The 18,940-nt window shown below is 41.4% G+C and overlaps 1 protein-coding gene across 1 annotated transcript in view; it reads right to left on the bottom strand.

The window, feature by feature from the left end:
* Positions 1-18,940, bottom strand: part of PIK3C2G (phosphatidylinositol-4-phosphate 3-kinase catalytic subunit type 2 gamma) — a 284,737-nt gene that overhangs the window by 10,013 nt on the left and 255,784 nt on the right. Inside the window, exon 32 of the mRNA XM_074585602.1 lies at positions 15,652-15,746. Coding sequence (XP_074441703.1) covers positions 15,652-15,746 — 95 coding nt within the window. The remainder of the gene's footprint in view (positions 1-15,651; positions 15,747-18,940) is intronic.

The following is an 18,940-nucleotide window of genomic DNA, read 5'->3' as shown; positions in this document are numbered from 1 at the left end:
CAGCAGCAGCGTCTGGGCAGCTCGCATGATGAGTTTGCATTGGCTTCTCTTTCGATTGGCGCGGTAGTTGAATCTTTTTCTTGTGGAGACCCTGCTTCACCCAAGGATTTCTTGAGACCAGACTCGCAATGGCCGTGGAAGGAGCTGTGCTTTGCTGGACCCTCCCCTACCGGGGACAAAGAGGGATCTCGGCAGTTTGAGAATCGCAGGGCGAAAACAAGAGTGGGATTAACATGGCAGAAATATCTTTTTAAATCTAAAGTAGGTGAAATTTGAAGTAAACTGTTTTATTAAGACAACTTGACATGGCAGGCAAAAATCCCAAACTTTTGGGCAAACTAGTACTTTCTCAGGCCTTCACATGTGAGTCGAGCATTTGTTTGAATGGAGAATGGAGAAAACATCAGAATATTTATTTTTTTTCTTTCTAAAGATGATGTCTTCTGTCATATTACAGTGTCACATTCAGTGAGCAAAACCCCAACCCCCCCGGATTATCCTTTCACTTCTAACTCAGACCGCATTGGCACATTTATAAACTTAGGTGAACATGAAGGATATCTGACCTAAATGCCAATCTCATTTGCACCAAAGAACCTCTGTTCTGGTGGGTCCGCTATAAAAACAGAGTAAGATTTCTAGCGGACTTATGAGTAATTCTGAAATCCAGCAAAACTCCTTTTTGTAATTATTAATGGATCAAAAATCACGGACTTCTGTCTATAGACCAGGCCTGAAGGAAAATCAAAGGGTACCTTGGGAATGGCGTTTTGCCCTTTAACTGCTCTCAAAAACCTTCAGAGCTTGAGATCAAGCAAACAGAAAAAAACAAACTTTTAGACTGAATTCTATTTATGTTTAGTTCTGCAGTCATTTCATTAACCCCAAAATAAAGGAAGTTACTTTACCTTCCTTTAAAAGAAGTTACTCCCCATTTAAATGACTGTCTTAAATCTTGGATTGTGTATGCTTGTAAATTAATTCAAGCTATAAAAATCCGTAAGGCTGGAAAGGTATAAAACCGAGCTCCCAACAGAAATGCCATAGCTCTCCTACGCTATGGACAAAAAGAAACGCCAGTAATTTTTGATCTGCCAATAAAAAAATTGGAGTTGAATTTAGAAGCTGACTCCCTCTACTTTCTTCAAATACAAACAAGCCACTACTGAACAATTTTCTCAGAGAATGACCTGCCCACTTGGCCCTGATAATGACTGATGTTTTTAAGAAACTCAGTTACAACTGTCTGTGTATATGTTTAAAAAAGCAGTTTATTTTTGAAATGTTATTTTGTTCTAAAGTCAGGCAGAAGGTGATGAAAATATTTAAGAATGAGATGGGGTGAGGGAAAGGAAATAATACTCTGGATTTACTTCTCTCCAGATCTGTAATTCAATACTGTAAAACTAATATAGACCTGTATCTGTTATGGCTGTGTTCCATTTTTCACTCCAATTTTATTTTCCAAAACCAAAAAAGTATTGATATTTGTGTACAGAAACCCACACAGATAGGTTATGTCCCGTGTAATTTAATTTTAAATATACTAGCTGTAGCTGGGAAATAATAGACGAAATTAAATTAATTTTTTCCACAAGAATTACATTATCCTAATGACTTTTCTCCCTTGATCATTACTAACCATCCACAACTGGATTCTTTGTTAGCATTACAAAAGGCCTAACTACTTCAAAATTTGCCATATATTAAACTATGAAATTTAGCAGCCAATATGAATATTGGGCCTTAATCATAAGAATTTTAAGGAAATTTTTATGATTTTTAAAGAATACACTTTAGGGATAATTTACTGTAATGCTTTTTAAAACTCACCTCTTCCTAAATAACATCAAATTTTCTTTTCAGGTGACTATTGCCTCAAATTTGAATCATGTCATCAGTTTCTCTTAGTGTTAGACATGCAGATATTTTTCCACCTTTTGTCCTAGAGTGAAACAGATTCACCGCTTTGTAACATTTGATACTTCCAGCTGCTGTTCTCTTTTTCCCATTTTTCATTTTCAACCATCTTGACAAAAATAAAAAAATGATCAAAGGTAACTTGTATTAACTAATGCCACCTTTCCTCCTCTATAAATAACTTCCTTCCTTCCCCCAAAATTAATTTCCTGGACAACTTCAAATCTCAGTTGCTTTCTTCCCCTTCTTCAATGAAAAAGGGAAATCCAGGCTTTAGAAGTGCCCCCAAATTAAAAAAACAAATAAAAAAAAAATCTTTCACTTTGTCCAGTAGCTCTAACTCTCAGTTTTCCTATCCTTTACCTTCATTTTGAGTTTTTCTCTTACATTCACTGCATTGAGAATTTATCTTCTACATAGTGAAGAAAGGACTACAAAATATCCCTTAATGTTTAATATTGAGATATCCTCACACCTTCAAAAATCATATCACTATAGCAAAGGATTAGAAAAAAACCTTCACGTCTACAAAGCGAAATGTTTACATAAGTGTAGATATGAGGCAGATTTGATTATTATCCAATAAAGGAGGATTAAAAAAAAAAATCCACAGAAGAATTCAGCCTTGCACCCCAGCAACCTGTTTAAATTACTAGCTGCCTCTTGACTAAATTAAAGCTAGCAAGAAATGTGGAAATGCCATCACTGCTGCTACATTGTCTTGCACTTTCTCTGGGTCTCCGCGTAACTTAGCAGAGAAAGGCTAAGCCCTGTCTTTGTACGTTGCCGCTTAATTAACAAACACAGCCTCCGCCTCAGAAAAAGATAACCTGCTCTGGGCTAATTCTAAATTTAAAGAGCTGAGAAAATAACCAGCACTAAACCAACGGTATTACAAAGCAAGAGGGTCCTTCAAAAACACAGTAAGATATATAAATCTTCAGGACAAACGGGATTGCTGTGTGAACGGGCGGTTGTGTTGTTACTTCATAAATCCTAACGTGGGACTGAGGACCCTTCCTCGTTTTTCCTTTGAGCTCTGCATCTCCCGAAGCACTGAAGACCTCTTTCCTATGCTGCTACTAAGCTTTTAGTTTTCCTGCCACGAAATATTTTCAAATTACTTCAAATAAATTCAAAATAAAATCACATTTGCAGTAATTAAATAATAATTACAAAAGAAGATAATCCACCATATCGCTGTGGTGCACCCTGCACTGTCTGCTATTGGCAAGAAAAAACAGAAAAGCAACTGGCCAAAAGTGACGGCACGAATAAGGTATTTTTTCCCAAACAACTGCTTTTTTCACATAAAATTTGAAAACATTTAACTGCTTCTCTGCAAGATAAGCTTTATTTTATTGTATTTTCTGATCCCAATTTTTTACCCCTCTTCTCTGTGAGCAGCTTCATTCCTATTCCTAACTTCTTTCCTACCTCATGCATGCATCCGGGTATGTACGGAAACAGAGAAGACACACTGTGACAGGGGTCACTGGCACGGAGGTCAATGGCAAAGCAACAAAAAAAGAAATGAAGTTTATCTCAATTTAATGTAGGGAAATAAAAGGTACGTTGCTTCAGAACAACATATATTTTGTTTCGGGGAAGTTCTGGAAAGTATTTTTTGAGCAGGCAATTTCCACCTTTCAGAAAGAAAGCCAGGAGACTTAGTGCCAGTGGTGTCAGTGGAGCAAGACTGCAGATGGCTTTGTCATTTACTATGATAAAAATGCAGAGGCGCTCTATCCGTGCTATTGATTTTAATCTCCACATATAGCTTATTCACTTTGTGCAGCCCAATACCTTCAACATCCTCATCAACCTGCCTGTTCTGCATGTAGCTTGTCAGTGCGCCAAATGGGCGAACCGCGGGTGCTGTTCCTACACAAATAAACCGTGCTTTTGTCACCAAAGTTTATCCCAGCCCTTTCTCTCCAAAGTGAAACAAGGCTTTTTGGACAAAAAAAGAGTGCAGGTTAACTGCTTTGGCTTTGTTTGTAGTAGAGTAGCAAGGACTTGTGCAGACTATCTGTTAATAAATGACGGTATGCCGCATTGCTAACGGGGAAAACAATGCTGGCAAAAATAGGGTCAAGAGCCGTCCTGAGTCACAAAATCTCTACCAAGTGAAGCAGCCAACGCTGTCAAAGGTCTCCTGGCTGTCAAATGGGAAAAACTAATCCTCAGTCACTGAGGCAGAAGGGAAGCTTCACAGCTAACACCCCGCAACAAACATACCAGTTCTGGGCAAAAATGTCAAGGTGTTGACCTATTCCAGTGTATATGTGACATGGAATCATAGAATTGTTTAGGTTGGAAAAGAGCTTTAAGATCACCAAGTCCAACCATTAACCTAACACTGCCAAGTCCACCGCTAAACCACATCCCTCAGCACTACATCTACGAGCCTTTTAAATAGCTCCAGGGATGGTGGTAGTTAAAAGAATAGTCTCCAATACTGAGCCCTGGGGAACAGGCCCCAGTACTGAGCCCTGGGGAACACCACTTGTGACTGGCTGCCAACTGGATTTAACTCCATTCACCACCACTCTTTAGGCCTGGCCATCCAGACAGTTTTTTACCCAGCAAAGCGTACGCCCATCCAAGCCATGAGCAGCCAGTTTCTCCAAGAGAATGCTGTGGGAAGTGGTGTCAAAGGCTTATACTAAAGTCTAGGTAGGCAACGTCCACAGCCTTTCCCTTGTCCACTAAGCGGGTCACCTTGTCACAGAAGATCAACTTAGTCAAGCAGGACCTGCCTTTCATAAACCCGTGCTGACTGGGCCTGATCGCCAGGGTGTCCTGTAGGTGACGCATGATGGCACTCAAGACTTCCCCAGCACCGAGGTCACACTGACAGGCTTGTAATTCCTCGGATCCTCCTTCTGGGCTTTCTTGTAGATGGGAGCCACATTTGCTAGTCTCCTGTCAACTGGGACCTCCCTGGTTAGCCAGGACTGCTGAGAAATGATGGAAAGTGGCTTGGTGAGCACCTCTACTAGCTCCTTCGGTATGTACGGGTGCATCAAGTGTTGGTCTGGCTAGAACTCACGCGTGACCTTTTTTCAGCCATTAAACTCAAAAAACAACTCACTCACACTGGGATACAACTGAAATAAGCAATTTCAGTGGCATTGGGGGAGCTGGCACAGCCCTGCACCACTGTAGCACGGCAGAAATTGTCTACTGCTCTCCATCAGAGACTAACTAGACAAGCACTCTGCTGTTAGGGATTTTTTTTAAAGGAACAAGAATTATTTGTTAAATATTTAACAAAACCGTTTTTTTTTTTTTTTCTTGTGAGGTTCTGGGAAACAGGCTGGATCCCAAAAGATTCAGGGTTTCCTAAGAACTATGTAAAATGCTTCTGATCTGCTTCAGTCATTTGAGAGAAAAGCCCACCTCATTCTCCTTAGAATAATGTAAATAAAATGAAAGCTGACCTGCAATACTCAGAAGGTCATAAGGGTTCCCCTTCCAAGCCTTTATTTCTATAAAGCTATGAATCCAGAATCAAACACTTTCAGAAAGATGAAGAAAGGAACCGAGATGTAGCTCTGACGCCCTGTTTAAAAAGAGTAATTCATCATCTTGATGATCCAGAAAGGATAGACACAATCCCCAATGAAATGGAAAAGAGTCTGTACTACCATGTGACGATATCTGTCAGGTAAAACAGGCTCATGCCTTTTACTGACCATCGTCAGTAGCAGACAAGGAGGGCTAGAATTTAGCTCCAGCAAGTAACGATACAGCTCTGTGTGAATTTACTATTTCTGAATCAACAAAAAAGAAAAAGATGTCTTAGAACGGCTTGTGTCCCTCAGTCTCAATCCTGAGCTCTGAGACTCCTCTAACACTTCACCAGTACTCAGGACTACGTTACTGGGTACTTCACATAGCACCATGTGGGTATAAAAAAATTCCCGAGGCTGCAAAAATAATATAAAAGAAGGCAACTGGATAAGCAGAAGTGTGAATATATTAAATGTACAACTCCCAGGAAAAGCTCTGAGCAAGAATCACATAGAAGTTTTTTTTCTGAAGGAGAAGGAGGTGACAAGATATGTTCTAGATTCCTGAACCACATGCTGTATTACTATCTTTAAGTCATTTAAACTTCGCTTTTTTTGCATAGATGAAAGAAATCAAGTTTCAGTCATACTTTAAAATTATATTATTCTATGGATAAGCAACGTTGGTGCAGGGCATAGAATGCAGAGAGAAGATTTCATGAACAGATCTCTGAAACTTTTTTTCCAGAATTACCACCAAGCCTGTAAAGAAGTTAAATTCCATTGCTTTCAACCCTGTATTATTGGTGTGCTTGGAACATTTAATTTTCAGATGACTGTTTAGTCGCAGAGTCTATGCCACTGGCTGAGATAAGACTGATTTCGTGTGGACCCTTAGAAACACAGATCCCAGAGTTCCTTCTGTCTTGAATAATGCACAGGGGAGAACAAATACTTAAGACAACATCCCCATTTTGCTTTTCTTTTGAAATCACTCAGGATTAACGCCATTGCTGCCTGTTAGAGGGCATGAAAGAAAATTAGCCTTTGAGAAAAGAAACACAAGCAAATGCTGTTCTGATTCTATCTCTCTGTCACATACATATTCTTTTCTCTCCCTGCCTAGGCACAGATAGTAAGTGAATATCAAAATGCATAAAGAAACAGTGACGCTGTTATCTGTGTCTTCACCCTGCACTATTTTTCTTCTCAATTTCTAAATTTGTTAAAAAAGTCTGTGTGTGCCTGATCCAGGCTATTTTAAATTTCTCAAACTGTACAGAGCTCCCTCCACTTTTCTTTAGATTATTCTGCAGCTTGCCGTCTCCCTTTGTAAGAAAGCATTTCATTATACAACGCATGCAATTTCTCCTCCTTAGTTACCTCTCATTACTTCCACTTACGCTCTTGCTCAATGTCCTAAACAATTCCTCTTGAACCTTGCTGTCTTCTCCCTTAAATATTTGCACAATTGACTTGTGTCCTTGTTAGCTCGTTCTTAACTAAGTTAGGTTTTAGTAACAATAAATCACTCCTGAAGAATCAATCAGTCCCAAGTAACTCTACTGAGAACTGTTCTTTGAACCGGTATTCTTGTTTTAAAAAAAACATCCCGAGAGAAATATTTTACTATCAGAGCCTTATAAAGATGAACTACTTTCTTTCTGCACCATGACACCAGGATCTGGCCTTTCTCATTGGCATCTCTCACAGCAACCTCATGTCCCACCATTGGCTTGTTTTATCTTCACATTACCGGGGGATATAGATCTATACCTCCCCAAGGAAATACTATTCATTTGCCCAAGCTGGTTGTAGGGTTCTGGAAATTACTTTTATTCTCTTGATCTCGCTCTGTCTCCACTATTATTTTTAATGCTTTCTTCATTTGCGACCAGTGGCAAATTTAATTTATGTTCACCTTCATCTCCCAGATCACTCATCTTACTAAACAGAGCTCACTGTTGTTGCTTTCTTTTTTTTTCTTTCTAATTCAACACATATCAGCTACATAGGGAATTACTTATTTAAAAATTAGCAGCTAGAATTTAGAGCTGAGGCAGGACTGCGACTATGACAGATTAGAGGGTTTAACAAGAAATAATAACACAACTTTCTGAACAACATATTTGTCAAGCACCTTTCATAACAAATATGTTGGAATCCAACAGTAATCCCTGTGCCACAAGAACAGACCTCATCTCTTCCCAATTTAAACCGCTGCTGAGTAGTAGTGCCCTTTGTTTATAGGTCTTCAGCTAATTTTCAGTCCAAAAGAGAACACAGTCTATCTAAACGGATTTCCATACATTTTTTAAAGAAAAGCATTTTCTAGGAATATAAAATGAAATCCAACTTCTTTATAAGCTAGAGTTAGTAAAAGAGCCTTCTTTCCATGGCTTTTTATTCTGTTTATCTGTGCCAGTCTAGGGAGAACTCCATCTGAATGTGTTACTTCCCGCCATTGGCCAAGCTGCTGATTTTATGCTGTCACCAATACTTTCTAAATAACTTTTTTTCACCTCAAAGAGGTTTTTTTTCCACTTGTTTTCCATCCCTGGATGACCGACCATGCTTGGTCTACCTATGCAACATCTTCCCAATCCCTGTTGTCTGATCCACGGGCTGCAGCAAAGAAAGCAGGATACATTCATAATAGCCTGAAAGCATAATGTGGCTTTTCATTTAATTGGCAGGCATTGCCTTGCTGGCAGGTAATATATTTTCCATTTAAATCTATATAATGACGTTCATAAAGTGTAAAAGTTAGTGGGCTCATGAGAAGAACGATGGGAACCAACCAAGAGCGAACAAAAATCCCCACCTCTTATACCCACCTCAAGCTAGAGACAAAACCCAGCAAAGGCAGCAGAGCATCTACCTGTACCTTATGTAGGAACTTCCCTCCAGCCCTGCACCTGCAGCTTAGAAATAGATTTCGTCCCTGTGGTTTAGGGGACGCTTGTCTCTCACCTTTCCTCCCAAAGCATTTAAGCCATCACGTCTCTCACAAACGTTTTTGGAAGCAATTTGTACTCGGATGGTGTAGGACACGAAATGGAAAGAGGCTGGATGTCTGCGTAAGCCTAAAGCTGATTACTAATTCGTCACCCACATATCAGCTATCCCAGAATCATTAATCACCCAGAGTGGTACATGACAGCTTCAGAGCTTTTATAAAAGGAAAGCTGGAAGTAGTTTTGGAAAGTACTGTAAGAGTTTATTTTTCTTCCAGCAAATTTTCCCCCTGTAAAATTAGTTCTGAATTCATCACCCACACACGCTTTCCTGAATTTTAGCAACATTTTACATTTATTGGCATGAGGTTCAGGATAAGTTGGCTTTGTTTCTCCTCCCCACTACCCCTGAGGAGTTATTCTGTCCACAAGAAGTAATGGGCAAAAATGTTTAGCAGCAAGGATTGAAAGTTTAGCCGCTTATCTAGAAAAACAGGGCATGCCTGAAGTCATGGCAATGAAGTCGGCAGGCAAAGCAGACTTCCTTCTGAGCCAATGCTGAAACACCGTTCCCTTCTGGTTGTCTGTGAAGCGGGGAAAGAAATATATAAGCCAGCCTTCTCTGAACTTCAGAAATGGCTACTCCTTTTGCCTCTGGTGTCTTTTTGAACAGGTGAGCAAGCCCAGCAGTGCAGCAGTCGGCTGTTCCTGGCTGTGCAGGACTAGGCTAGCACACAGTCTGTGCTATGTAAGACCTGGAATAGCCTCGATATCCCCCATGATCTGTGTTGGTTCATACAGACGAATGGAACTGGACTTGAGCATTTCAAGTTCAAAACCTATGTGACCTCAGGAAGAAAAGGAAAGGTTACGATCTTTGGAAAAGGGGGTTGGCTACTTATGAAAAATACCAAGATGTAGTGAAGCTATACAGGGCAAAAACGAGAAGGGCCAAAGCTCAAGCAGAACTCATCTTGGCCGCCACGGTTAAAGATAACAAAAACAGGTTCTTTCAGTACATCAATAGAAAAAGGAAGACTAGGGAAAATGTAGGCCCGCTAACAAATGAGATGGGTGCCCTAGTGGTGGAAGACACAGATAAGGCAGAGCTACTGAATGCCTTCTTTGCTTCAGTCTTCACTGCTAAAGCTGTCCCTCATGAATCCCAGGCCCTGGAGGCAAGGGGGAAGGTCTGGAGAGAGGAAGAGTTTTCCCCAGTAGAGGAAGATCAGGTTAGAGACCACTTGGCCAAACTGGACATCCATAAGTCCATGGGCCCTGACGAGATGCACCTGCGAGTGCTGAGAGAGCTGGCAGGTGTTATTGCTTGGCCACTCCCCATCATCTTTGACAGGTCATGGAGAACAGGAGAGGTGCCTGAGGACTAGAAGAAGGCCAATATCACTCCAGTCTTCAAAAAGGGCAAGAAAGAGGACCCAGGGAACTACAGACCGGTTAGTCTCACCTCCGTCCCTGGGAAGATAATGGAGCAACTCGTTCTGGATGTCATATCCAAGCACGTTCAAGAGCAGGAAGTTATTGGAAGTGGTCAACATGGATTTACCAAGGGTAAATCATGCTTGACTAATCTCATAGCCTTCTATGATGTTATAACTGGTTGGCTGGATGAGGGCAGAGCAGCAGATGTCATCTACCTTGACTTCAGCAAGGCTTTTGACGCTGTCTCTCATAACATCCTCCTTAGGAAACTGAGGAAGTGTGAACTAGACGAGGGGACAGTGAGGTGGATTGAGAGCTGGCTGCGTGACAGGACTCAGAGGGTTGTGATTAATGGAGCAGGGTCGCGTTGGAGGCCTGTAACCAGTGGTGTCCCCCAGGGGTCAATACTTGGACCAGTATTGTTTAACATATTCACCAACGACCTGGATGAGGAGACGGAGTGTATCCTCAGCAAGTTCGCTGATGATACCAAACTGGGTGGGGTGGCTCACACCCCAGAGGGCTGTGCTGCCATCCAGCGTGACCTGGACAGGCTGAAGAGCTGGGCAGAGAAGAACCTAATGAGGTTCAACAAGGACAAGTGTAGGGTCCTGCACCTGGGGAGGAAGAATGTCAGGCACCAACACAGGTTAGGGGTGGACCTACTGGAAAGTAGTTCTGAGGAGAAGGATCTGGGGGCCTTGGTAGACAGTAAATTATCCATGAGCAAGCAATGTGCCCTTGTCGCCAAGAAGGCCAGCGGAATTCTGGGCTGCACAGGGAAGAGTGTGGCCGGCAGGTCAAGGGAGGTCATTCTCCCCCTCTACTCTGCACTGGTGAGGCCACAACTGGAGTACTGTGTCCAGTTCTGGGCTCCCCAATTCAAGAGAGACAGGGAACTGGTGGAGAGAGTCCAGCAGAGGGCAACAAAGATGATTGAGGGACTGGAGCATCTCCCTTATGAGGAAAGGCTGAGAGAGCTGGGACTCTTTAGCCTGGAGAAGAGAAGGCTGAGGGGAGACCTTATTAATGTTTACAAGTATCTAAAGGGTGGGTGTCAGGAGGATGGAGCCAGACTCTTTTCAGTGGTTCCCAGTGACAGGACAAGGGGTAACAGGCACAAGCTGGAACATAGGAAGTTCCAAACAAATATGAGAAAAAACTCCTTTACGGTGAGGGTGACAGAGCACTGGAACAGGCTGCCCAGGGAGGTTTGTGGAGTCCCCTTCTCTGGAGACTTTCAAGACCCGCCTGGATGCAGCCCTGAGGGATGTGCTCTAGGCAATCCTGCTTCAGCAGGGGAGTTCGACTAGATGATCTCTAGAGGTCCCTTCCAGCTCTGAAAAAAAATTCCATAATTCTGTGATAAGCACATGGCCACAGTTTTAGACGTGGCTTTCAAATTTGACTGCTAATGTTCAGTTCCCCAGATTGAGACATTCAAATCCACTTGCTGCATAGCAAGGAAAGGCTAAGCTGGAAACAAGGACAGAAAAAGGAGTACACCTTATAAGAAACTTCTTTTTTTTTTTTTTTTTTTTGTCTGATGCTTGCAACAGTTCCTGTGATAGTTCTTGTAATTATGTATTACTAGTAACAGTGGTGCCACAAATTTCTGAGAAAGGAAAATTACATGAAAGCAGTGGTATACTTTGGACAATATCTTATCCTTGTGTGGTAACCGCCTTTGGTTGTTTGAGGGTTTTTTTATGTACAAAGGTGCTTCAGTATTACAGTCCTTAAAATATCCTAAAGTAAACTAAATATGGGGTAGTCACTGAAGATAATTAGGAAGAGGAAGACAAATGATTCAGAAGAAATATTGTTTAGATAAAGACAGTTTTGTGTCCCAGTGTTTTTTCAAAGATGGAATTTTAAAGGCTATTATTTTAAATGACTGACAGATAAAGAATTCATATATTTGATTCTGAGACTTAACAGAAGCACAGCAAGACTGTTATCTTCTTTCAGTGGAAAAAGGGTAAATGATACATCCTTGACAACTAAAAAAAAGGAAAAAACCCAAGATCTTGAGTTTATAAAAACTAAACAGATAGAAGGTGACTTGTTTGGGTAACTTATTTCAGAGTCAGTCTTCCTAGTATTTTAATTTTCACAAATCTACCTCCACGGCTTGTACGCACATCTAGGAGCCTACGTTTTTAAGGCAGTCTCTCAGGCTTTCTTCCTAGCGCTCCCCCTGTGCTCCCATTCCTGTCTGCTGCCATTTTTCTGGCTATTGTGCTGCCACAGCTGGACTGGTTTTGCTCTTAGCTACCATAAATCCTTTCACATGCCAAAACAAACTTCCTCCCAGTTCCTGTATCTTCCTTCTAAGACCGCTTAGTGCACTTTGCCAGGTACGGCACTCTTGTGTTTATAGAAGAAGCTTGCCCTGTCTCATTCCCTCCTGCTGCCGCATCCTCCACGACTCAGAGGTCTCTCCATATAACCTCTCCATCTTTCATCCCTCCATAAAGGTTTCCTTCCAGCCCGGCTTCACTTTATTAAGGCAATATTGCCTGTACCGCCTATGCCTAAAGTGCCCGGTGCTGCACTGTCTGCATTTGAATGCAGCAAGTAATGCCCCAAGAGGCTGACTTAAAATTACATACTATGTATATTTGGAAAATTGCATTTTTTTAGCTTTGTGGCTTTTGTGTCTTTAAAAGTTGGATTTAAAGTTTTTTTTTTTCCTCAGCAGTCGTCGTGACGCCGTTCAAATCACAAGTAGAAGCAGTGAGTGTGATGTGAGTCACCTGACTTACAGAATCTCAGGATTCAAATAAAACTATGAATTGCTGAGGAAAATCTTGAGACTGAAATATCGTTAGTATCTTATAAATATCTATTTAACAGAACTCGTCTTCGTTGTGCACCCACCATCTTCAAGCGTAGACAAACATTAGCAACCAGTCTTAGATCTCTCTGTTCAAACAGCTTCTCCGTCTGCATTGCTGGTCTCGATGCGAGTATTTTCTCAGTGAAAAAAACGTAGCTTGTGCTTTATAGGAGGTTGGGTTAGGTTAATGGTCCTTCCTCATCGCAAAAACTGTAAGGCTGCTCTTCTCCCTTGTTGGTCTTTGAAGCATTTTTTGATAGTTTTCTTCAAGCAGGACTGGCTTTCGTAACACGTGACTGAAATGTGGCAGTGGTAAAGGAGAGGACGTGCTGAAGCAGATCTAGGGGCGGCTGTCTCGTACATCTGCAGCAAACGTGGCACGTGTGGATGCATCAGATCAAAAGCGCCTGCACTGTGGAGTCCCTGCATGCACCCACATTAGACAGCCCTCTGGCAGGTCTGCACCAGACCAACGCTCTCTGAAGTGCTGTTGTGGTTTTTGTCTGTGACATGCCACACGGATGGGGTTAGCGTTGTGAAAACGTCCTGCAAAGCTATAGCACTGCACTCCTTTGACTTCCTCCTTTAAAGAATCTATGTGACACTTGACAAACACCACCAGCTCCTTATGGATTGCCTTGTGCGTTGTATATTAATACAGGATTTGCACGGCAGGATCTAGATCTCCTATTAAAACCCTTGGAAGTAAACCCACACAAATAGTAAACAGAATTTATTTACATGGATCAAAAGTCTCTATCACAATTCCTGTCAGTTCTGTGAAGCTACATTTGGGATTAATTTAACCCACTACAATTATTTTCACATCTGAACACATCATAAAATCTCTATAAAGAGACAAATTAAATGGGAAGAGCAGCACAAAAATTATTTACTATAAATTATGAAATAAAACAAGATAGCAAAGTAATCTCTGCACAGATGAACCACTAAAATATAATTAGTGAGACTCCGCAAAAGACTGAATATACCTGAAATAGCTTTAACATGTCTTGAATAAGATATGATCTTGGCATACTTTTAAAATCCCTGTTCAGCTCAACAAAAAAAAAAAAAAAAGGAAAGGAGGGAAAAAGAAACGAGAGCATGTCAGAGAGATTGATCTATATGACTGGAAAGCTGAGAAAATTACTAATGGGATAAACAACCTTTCTGTTATAGGTTACAAGTCTGAAGGCAGTCCAGCATTGCAGTACCCCAAAGCACGGCTATTCATATTTCAGATCAGATGATGATGGATGGATGGCCGGATGGAAGGAAGGAACTGGAAGCCCAGGATTTAAAAACATGATTGCCTAAGTTAGGCTGCTAAAATAATGACCTTATTTCCAAGTCATGAATCATTGCTAGTCTTACTGAATTTGACTCCTACCACTTCTCTGTAAACTCACTAAAATGGATTTGATTTAAGTTACCTACATTCAGAAGCTAGACAACTACTTAAAGTTATATTGTCCCCTTCCATAATGAAGTGAACTGAACCCTGGATTTTATGTTTGCTATACACAGCTATCTATGCTGTAATTTATTTTCCTTTAATTAAATAGCTGGAACTTTTGAAGTTAAAGAACACTGTTAGGAGCCTATACATTTCAAATGATGGAAACGAGGAGAAAGACTGTTCCTGACATCTGTAGCTCTGTGTGCACCTCCACGTCCCCTGCCTGAGCTCACAGTAACAGCATCAGCATGGCAATCACTTAAATATACCCCTCCCACCAACTAGAACATTACCAGAAGTTTATCAAAGTCACTTAGCTTTAAAAAGCACAACAGAAAAAATAAAGAGGGTCTTATACTATATCTTGAAGGTAAACTTTGTATAAATTGGACCTGTCAGCAGAGGCTGATCTCACCTGTCAAGGTGGCGCATAGGAAACAAAAGACAAGTCTCCCGGGACAGAGACTTATTGGATATTATAAACCAAAGTGATCACGCTCGAATTGCAAATCAGAAGCCAGAGTGGCCAACAGAGAACAGCTGGAGCTATGTAAGCCTCATGTGTCTCATACAAGTAATTAAATATCCACCCTCATTTTCTTACTGGCTGGTGCTCACAGACGCCCCTCAGAGTGGCCCCATTTAGGGAAAGCCATTGCAATCCAGTTTGGGATGGAGGCAGCGTCTGTGTACGCAATGAGAACCCGCAACAGTTAACAAGTGCTTTAATCTCCTGGCTGAACAAAGATAGCGAAGGATCTCTTTGCCACAGCCATTACTCGAGACTTGGGCAATTGGGAATGCAAGAGCACATCTAGGTGGCCGAACGCATTATGAAACACAGCAGACGTGCTGCTTCAGCCCAGAGACCGCAGACGGCACCAGCTACATCTCTCAAGATATCCTCAGCGGCCAGTTTCACCCACCTCGCGCTGCGGGAGCGCTGCCAGCTTCCCCCTCTCATAGTCCAGCTCCGGGAACCCACACCATTTACCACTTGTCCTCGCAACAGAGAGCGTGTCGCAAAGCTGAGCGTCACCCCACCAAATGACACCGCTTCGCAACATACAGCACTACTCCCTCCGCCGAGCTCTTCCCTCTTCACAGACCTCTCATGCCGGACTTGAAAGAAATGTATGGATAATCAATCGATAACACCAGGCTGACATCCGACAAAAAGTCATGTTGCTGCGTGATGCCTTATGTCTGACTGGCATCAAAATGCGTCAGCTGAAAGGGCCAAAACAGTCATCAAAATTGATTTTCTATATGGCCTGGAAAAGGCTGTTACCAGCCATTAGGGAAATGCAGTTTCTGTATCCATCCCATACCTGTAACCATATTGAACAAGCTCAAAGGAAGAACGCAAGTGTGAAATGATGACAGAACGGCATCATCATTATTTTGAGTTAAATTTAGTTACCCCAGAAAGGGTGTTTGAGGATTAATATTTTCACAGTACTCTGCAAATGCAAGGACTTATGAGTTATAGATTATGATAAAAATACTCACAATGTTCCTCATGTATTTCAACATTATTGTCAGGCGGGTGCTCTCGTAGGATATGACTAATTGTACTCCAGGCTTATGATCAGTTGACTGAGGACCTAAAAAAGGCCAGATAGGTTGATTTTTTAGTTAATAGCTCATCTGTAAAATATTGCAGTACACATGAACTAATATATAAAAAGAACCTATTGCATGCTTAAACCAGGGATGAAATTAGAAAACACGGAGGATAAAGAGTGTGATGGAAGAAAGTGGTCTGACACGCAGCGCTCATTTTCTTTCCTGTTTATACATTGACAGTGAGATTTTTTGTTTTCTAATTGCCATCAATCTGAATTTTAGTGGGAAGTTTATGCTTGAGTAACAAATAATTGGGGTGGGTTTTTTTGGCATTCATTGATGACACTAGTCAGTATTGTTGCAATTCTCAATTCTTCTGTCTGGTTAACAGTGGATTTTTTTTTTTTCAGCTCCCAGCAGGAAAAAAAAAAAAAGAAAAAAAAAAAGAGCAAGTTTCCAGACCAGTTCCAAAACAACTGTTACAGAAACAACATCTATATCTATCATACATAAATTCTCCCTTCCTCATTCTGTATTTTTCCTGTTCCAGGCTGTTTTTCATGCAACCCATTGCTTTCATAGATTTTTCTGCTAAGATGCATTTACAGAGTTTGATTCTGTTCCCACTGAAAAAAAAAAAAAAAACCAAACATTTTTCGGTTTCCAAGCAAGAAGGATCAGTCTCTTAATGGGGCAGAAATGACTAAGCATATCCCGTTCCTTCTTTCTGCTGGAGGCACTGTGCCAGCTGTCTTCACTGCCAAAAGGGGTGTCCTTGAGGTTGGGTAAAGTAATGTGGCTTACCTGCCCCACAGAGACAGCGGAGAAAATACAGATGGCTTTTACCACAGTATACCAGGTAACGGTGAACACAACAACCTCTCCTCGATACCTGTCTGACCTCCCTGTTTTGCAGTGTTAAGCCTGAGCCGGGTGGAAATGAGCCACTTTGCACCACTTGGTCTGAGACCCGGGGTCGTCCTCACATGGTCATCACCAGACAGTCCAGACACTGCCTGTGTGAACCAGACTGGTTCTACTTATGCAAACTGGGCTTTATTTAATTAGACCAAAGCTTTATTACAACCAGTACTATATATTTACTATATTTGGAAAAATAAGAGCTCAGTCCCCTTAACCTTATGACAAAATAGTGATCTCTCTTGAGCCGGGCTCTCTTCTGCCCGCCTCCCTGTTAAAGAAGTAGCTGACCTTGAGACCTCAGCCAGCAACGTCTTGCTCCCCTGGGTGTGCACTGGGATCTGCCACTGACACACCAGCCTTAAACCCACCCCAGGGTGAGATAACGACACGAGACAAAACCATAAAGTCGTGATTCTTTAAATTCTTTAAAAAGTCTAATTCTTTCAATAGAAACACGTCTTTTAAGAAGTGGAAGGAATGAGAAAGGATGATGAGAATGAAAGGCGAGGGTTACGCATTAGCAAGAAGAGGCTTTTTAGGGAGTATCGGGACTGTTCGTCCTCGATAGCAGGCAGGATTCCCATGTCCCCCTTTCAGCCTCAGCAGACACCTGTGGGCTCCCTGTCACGCTCTTGCTCTCCCTTTTCTGCATGTTCCACCAGAGCTGTTACAGCCAGGGTTGGAAGACCAAGAAATCAAACTCCCACTCCCCAGCCTCCACTCTGTTATTCAACAGCAGAAGGAAAGTTATAATGAATAAGCTACAACGGCTGTATCTTTCTGAAGAAACCAAATGTGTAACCTCTGGAGTGAACAGAGGCTCAAATAACTGCCAAGCAGATAGAACTACAGTGGTGTCATGTACTATTGACAGCCAGAGAGCTAGTGTAATTGCCATTCATCCTAAGGAAAAGAATTCAAATGAGTTAAAAATAACACAGTGTGTACACACAACTGCCATAGTATAATTTTTCTAGGCAGCCTGGATATCAACACTTCTGAATTTCTGATGTTTGGACTGGAATTTTAGAATATGAATCCATCTCCAATTTCTTCCCTTTAGAGACTGCAAAAAATACATTTTTAATTACATTCTAATTAGAGAAGGGCCTGAAACAGACTCTTGAAGAATTGAAATCTTATGAAGAAATCACTAAGCTGGGACCTAGAAGACCGAGGTGCAGTTCTTCATTTGTTATTCTCCTTTATGAACTTTGACTAATCACTTAACCAGACTGTATGTTATTTTGTTTCTTGTTGTATGCAAATAAGGACAGGGAGGCAATAGGGGATGAAAAGTCCGTGAAATGGACAATGCTGAGTTATTTCCAGGGTAACAAAAAAGCCTCCAAAAGTCAGTTCTTCCCACCGTCGTGCAAAGCCATTTTACCATATTTCTTTTTAAGTTGTGGGCCCTTTTTCCTTTACGTTGCAACAGAAAAGGTAGAATCCTAGACCATAAAACACAGTGCAAACACAAGGGGAGTTGTGTTTTAACATGAGGGCACAATTCACTTGCGGGGCTCTATTAATTTTCTGAATTGCAGTGGGTCATCCTGCGTGATTTCGCAAGAGCAACAGATTCCAGTGGCTAAATTACATCATTAGAATCCAGCCGAACACCGCGCCTTGCCTTTCCTACCAGTACTACCAGTGCCTTTTTCTGCACTACTTCAGTTTTATAGTGCGAGCGCTTATATCCAGTCAAGGAATTTCTCTGTGGGAGTTGGCATTTTCATTTAGAAAAAGAAAATGTAAATAAGTTTCTAACTAAGCTGAGAATAATGAAAAACATGGGAGGGGAAAGTGCATTTCTAATTTAGCATGTGAAATGAAGTCTGAAACAGACACTATGGGCACGGCGATTACTAAAATATTTGCTCTTGCTATGTAATAAATTGAGTACTAATGGAAAAAAAATAAGAGGAAGGAAAAAGAGAAAAATAACAGAGTGCAGAGAATCTGATAAACATGGAAGAAACTTCTATCACTTATGTTTGATAATAAAAGACAGTTACTGTTAGCTACACTCAGCTGTTATATTTTAGGTTTTCCCACATTCAGTGCTAAATTGTAGCCTCTTTGAAGTCTAGGTAATTTTAGCTTAAAATGACAATAAAATACACATACAATAATGACTTCCAGTCTATCCAGCTTGGGCAGATGGCCTTGAGCTCAGGCCCTGCATTTTTAGGAACTGTCATGCTCTACTTGCACTCCATTATAAGCAAAGACCAAATGCTGGTCTGTTGTAGATACAGGACAAAGCTCCACTGACTTCAGCTGAAGTGAGATTTCCCTCCCAGGG

The sequence above is a fragment of the Larus michahellis genome, chromosome 1 (assembly GCF_964199755.1).
Source record: "Larus michahellis chromosome 1, bLarMic1.1, whole genome shotgun sequence".
NCBI lineage: Eukaryota > Metazoa > Chordata > Aves > Charadriiformes > Laridae > Larus > Larus michahellis.
The sequence above is the reverse complement of the archived record's forward strand: the minus strand, read 5'-3'. Positions and strand labels throughout refer to the sequence as shown.